Here is a 5090-nt window from a genome sequence, read left to right as displayed (position 1 = left end):
TTGAAATTAGGGAATATTTTTTAATATTTATTACATTATTATAATTTAACTTAATTTGAATACTAAAATCTACTCCTTTCTAAGCGAGTTTCTTTTGTTCTCTGTCCCTTTAATGCCTTTGCCTTTCTTGTAATTAACAAATGCATTTGGTTCAGTGTACCGTCATTAACAAAAGCAAAGGACCAGGACGCACCGAACCGAACCAAGCCGAATGAACCACGGAGGAGCGACAGGACACACCGCAGGCATTTCATTTCAGCTCGTGAAATTTTCAAGTGAAAATTTCGTTGTGGCTCCCGCTAATGACGATAAATTGCGTCGCCATCGCACGGGCCACTATAAATAAGTTGCGCTTGGCTTGGTCCGACTTTTGACCCCGATTTAGGCCAGAAAGGGTGGCAGAAAGGGATCAAGGCAGGACAGGTGCAGCCCATCAACGAGCGGCTTAAAAATGCTGCGCAATGCGTTTCCATTTCGCACAGAATGTAATTTCGATTTATCAAATTTCAGCCGGAAAGGGCTTACCTCCTGGGTCAGGGATATAGTTTGCTAAAAATATTTATAACTCGAAATTGTTACCCCTTAGAAATGATAATAAAAGCTAACTTAAAATGTAATACAATTGGGATTTGAAATGAACTGACAAGAGTCATCCGAAAACCAAGTTTATACTCAAATGAAGCAACCAATTAAATGAAAACCCTTTTTGCCGGACTTAATCGAGTTTGTCAACGATTTGAGGCATATCAATTAAGGCGGCACAAAAGATAGCAGAGCGTAATGACGGCCTTTGTTTTCATCAATTTCACTGGCCCAGTCATTCATCCAGTTGGTCATTGAGTCAGCCATTCAGTTGGGATCCGCTCTTTGCCATTTGCCCTCAGTCCTTCCGCCTCCCCGACTGTCTTTCGTTCTGTCTCTCAGTCCGTCTGTCTGCCTGTGTGTCCATCAGTCTCTGTGGGGCTTCCCCCGCAGTTCTTGCTGATTTTATATATTCAAATTAGTTCGCTTTGCACGAGTGGCCCTCGAATGAGAGAGCGTACTGCTGTGATATTCCCAACTACGGCTGGCTGGCCAGCCAACCAGCCCGGCACACGGCACAAACCGATCCCATTCTATATAGGGGTTGCCCCGGGACGGGGATTACGGAGGCTATCAAGTTGGCTGTGAAGTGCTTATCCTCAAATCAGTGACACTTGAATGTGCAGCACAAGTGACTGACCAAGTGGGTGACTGACTGACTGACTGACAGACTGGCGGAGTAACAGAGCCGACAGCTTGGCCGGTTTCCCGTCAAATGGAGCCTTATCAATTATTTTTGTATTATAATATATTAGAAAGGTGGGCGTAGAAAACACCTTAAGTCCATCTGAATATGCTTTAAATATTATATCTGATTTGTAAGCCTAATTATGGTCGTTATAATCGTTTAAATGTTGGAAAACTAGGACCAAAACTCGTTGTCCTTCCTATTTACATTTTCAATTTACCTTAATTTGTTTTCAGTTTACGCCTTATCAGGCCAGGAGCAACGTTTTGTCCCTTCAAAAGACCGTCAACACTGGGGAGGAGCGACCTAACAAAAGTGCGAAGACTTCGTTTCGTTTATTTACTTTGCCCTTCGCCTGCCTGCCAACTGGAACTGAAACTGGCCAACAACTCGAGTGCTGTTTGTGTCCCTGATTGAGTAACTAAATAAAGCCGGCTTGACTCCTTCCCTATTTTCCCGCACACGGAGATTTATGAATTCAAGGCTTTCCTTGCATTGATGCCTAATAGTGTCAATTAAAATCAATTTGTGAAAGGACAAGGAAGGAGTATTTATGAAATGAAAATTAAATATACCTAAGTAAATTTTAACCATTACTTAATTGCCTTTAAATATTACACACACTTCCTTAAATGAAACTAAGCTACAAATTATTCGTTTACAAGAGGGATTTAATAATTTTGGTAATAATAATTAACTGTAATCTTCAAATACTAATTTTGTAATGTTTACAAACGCAGTTATTAAAGCACACAACTATTTTTCATTCTAATTAACCTTCCTAATCCCAAAGAATCGCACAAAAAATGCGTATACGTACAGTAACCTCGTTCATATAGAGATCGAATCCGCAAAATGGCCATTGAAGGCTGGCCAATAAATTAGCGCAAGTAATTTGCGCAATTAACTAAAAACAGTTGAAACCGCTATTAGTTCGATACGCGGAAATCGGTCGATGCAGCAACGCAAATGCAATGAATTGGCCATAAATTCTCGATTCCTTTCTATAGCTGCCCGCCCCCCAACATATTATTTTGTTTGAGTGTGTGGGCGTGTCGGTTGAGTCAACTAATTTATGTTTTAACACACTCGCACATGCAAATTAGCCCACGCACAAAATAAATGCAAATATTGGAGCCTCCCCTAATGAGCCAAAGTTGGCTAAAGGGTCTGGGGTCCTGGGGTTTTGGGGTCCTTTGCGGTTCATCTGGCAACAACTGTTGACAAAATGAAATCAATAAATTTTAGCGCAAATCAATTAAAATACACCAGATTCAATGCGAGTGCTGTGAGTTTTGCCTTCTTCATGTTGTGCAAACGAAAATATTTGTCAATTTGCGGTTTTCACAAAATTTAATTTGTCGCAGGGAGAACGACACGGGGAAGAAGGAGAGAGTGTAGTGGGTGTTTCGAAATTTCACTCCACTTTGTGTGGAATTTATCTAAATTTATTTATACGACTTATTAAAATTGTTGTAACGCTTATTATTTAATTAAAATTTCGTCAAACTCGATTTGTGTCCCCTGGCCAGCCGGGCAAAGATGTCAAGGGAAAGTTTAACAGAATTTATAAAATGAAATTAAGTGCATACACAGGAAACTGGGGAGCTTTTCAAATACAACCCACCAACGATAATAAACAGATTACCTAATAATCTTTGAGCTGATATAGAATTTGGTTTAAATTTGTACTGAACCAAAATAAGCTCTATTTATTTTAGTAATTTAATCTGTTTGCTTTGTTTAATATTCAAGAAAGGTAATAGGATTAGGCTTTATTTATTCTTAAATCTAATTGGCAAAAACTTAATACAGCGACTGAGAAGCATTTTTGTTTAATTTTTCATTCGGGTAAAAAAAACCTTAGTAGCCTTTTCGGACCATTTCAAATTTAATTTGCATCATTCTCTGGGCATTTCCAAACATTCCAAACTAAACATTACCTACGATGAACAGATGTTAATTACCACGAAAACTACACTTGGAGAGACAATACACAAACAGAGCCCGTCCCGAATTTTATCAAAATTGTAAAAATAAATACAACCGACGCGGTTTGCGCTAGGAGGCCTTCCTCCGGGCCGCCCAGGGCTGAGCCTCAGCTCTAAGCGATTCGAGTAGCTATCTGAGTTAGCTGTCAAATCGATCCTGGAGAAGCTGCCCTGAAAACACAAATCTTAGCTTGTTTGAAAGTTAAATGTAAAGTACAGCGCCCATTCAAGCTTAACTCGTTCTGCGCAGCATGTCTACCGCCGAGGATAACGACACCGACAGCAACAGTAACAACAAGGCCGACGACATTGAACGGAATGTGGGTGGTGCCGAGACCCCGCTCCCTGCCGAACTGGTACCCCCACCGCCGCCGATCACTCCCCAGCCCAGTCCAAGATCCTTAGACAAACGCCTCAATCCGAACGCCCCGGTATTTATACCGCAGTGCAAGGCCGAAGTGCTGGCCGCCAAGCTTTTCGATAGTTGTAAGTACTTTGATGAATGGAAAACAAAGTCCACGATCACGATCACATGGCACTGTATGCTAAGGTAGTAGCTATACTCCCCAGTTGGCTACTATCATCATAGAGGGGTTATAAGTAGGGATCAGCCGAGAATTTATATTCGTTCACCTCATTATATTTCTTTTCCATTTTAATTTCCATAGTGGGACCCTACACCCGTTGGAGCACGGCCTCATCGGAGGACATATCCTATGGACCGCGTTTCGATTCCATTTGGCGGGAGTTCAGCGTGGAACAGCTGCACTCAATCGATCCCGTCTTTGATGGCGACTCCAACGAGGAGATGGTTGACCTTGAGCTGGACGAGCATCAGGCTATGAATATAGGAGCCGAGTCATATGACCCCAAGCTGAGCAGGAGTGCAAGCAACCCAATGGCCCATTCTGATGTAGAGGTGGTCATTGATATCGTGGGAGATGTGCAGCCACAATTGGAGCAGTCGCAGGATCAGACACCGGCGGAGGAACGAAACTATAGCGGCAAGCCATTACAGCCACGCTACGCCAAAATAGGTAGACGATGCTGTATTATTATGTAGGATCCACAAAGTTACGATGTTCATTTTCATTCAATTTGTATTTACACATTAAATTGTTCCATTACACTTTAAGCTTCGAGAATTTTTCAGTGAAATGCATATATGGTTTCACTAGCTCTCTTTTTTTTATTCGCATTTTTAGATAAAAAATAAAAATGAATTTCTCTAGCAATTAACTTCCCCGAAAATCTGTATAAAAAAATTAAATTTACCCCGGAATCCTTACTGCTGCATTGCAATTAAGACGCTTTTCAGAACTTTCTAAATGCACTCCTTTCAAGCCCACTTACGTCCTCGGCTTTCACTAGAGACACTGAGAAAGAGAGCTCCGTGGAGAAAGGTCGACTATACCTATGACATAATTTATAGTCTACATTTTAGCGCCTTAAACTGGTTTGTTTTACTTGCCGTGAAGGTTCCTGCCTTGCTGCCTTCAGCTACTTTGTCCTGACTTTCTAATGACGTTGAATATGCATGAAAAGTTTCGCCGCACGCAGAACTATCCCCCCGGATAGGAAGTGAAAACTTGATTCACCTGTCTTTGGGTTGCATAGCTGCACGAGCGTCTTCGTTGCTTCCCAGGAGTTCAGATATATAAACCACTGGCCAAAATAGATTCCGTCTAAGCCTTATAGACAGTTCAAGAAAGAGTTTGATAATTTGTCTTGAGACTGAGAGACTTTTTAACTATTTTTTAAAATTTTAATGTTCCATTTCGTCTTAGATTAGATTTATTGTTACTTGAATATTTGGAAATTTTAATGAT

At 41.0% G+C, this 5090-nt stretch overlaps 1 protein-coding gene across 1 annotated transcript; it reads left to right on the top strand.

Annotated features, from left to right (window-relative positions):
* The first annotated feature begins 3140 nt into the window (after positions 1 to 3140).
* On the top strand, positions 3141 to 4396 carry LOC108076964 (uncharacterized). Its single transcript, XM_017170015.3, has 2 exons — positions 3141 to 3747; positions 3930 to 4396. The coding sequence occupies exons 1-2, from the start codon at positions 3513 to 3515 to the stop codon at positions 4322 to 4324; spliced, it is 630 nt and encodes a 209-aa protein (XP_017025504.1). The 5' UTR covers positions 3141 to 3512; the 3' UTR covers positions 4325 to 4396.
* The last annotated feature ends 694 nt before the right edge of the window (positions 4397 to 5090 follow it).

This window comes from Drosophila kikkawai, chromosome 2L (genome assembly GCF_030179895.1).
Source record: "Drosophila kikkawai strain 14028-0561.14 chromosome 2L, DkikHiC1v2, whole genome shotgun sequence".
Classification (NCBI taxonomy): Eukaryota; Metazoa; Arthropoda; class Insecta; order Diptera; family Drosophilidae; genus Drosophila; species Drosophila kikkawai.
Note: the sequence above shows the minus strand (reverse complement) of the source record. Positions and strands in the feature narration are given on the sequence as shown.

Coding starts and splice junctions, on each gene's coding strand:
- LOC108076964 (XM_017170015.3), top strand. CDS start 3,513: ATGTCTACCGCCGAGGATAACGACACCGACAGCAACAGTAACAACAAG. Junction 3,748..3,929: donor CGCCAAGCTTTTCGATAGTT/GTAAGTACTTTG, acceptor TAATTTCCATAG/TGGGACCCTACACCCGTTGG.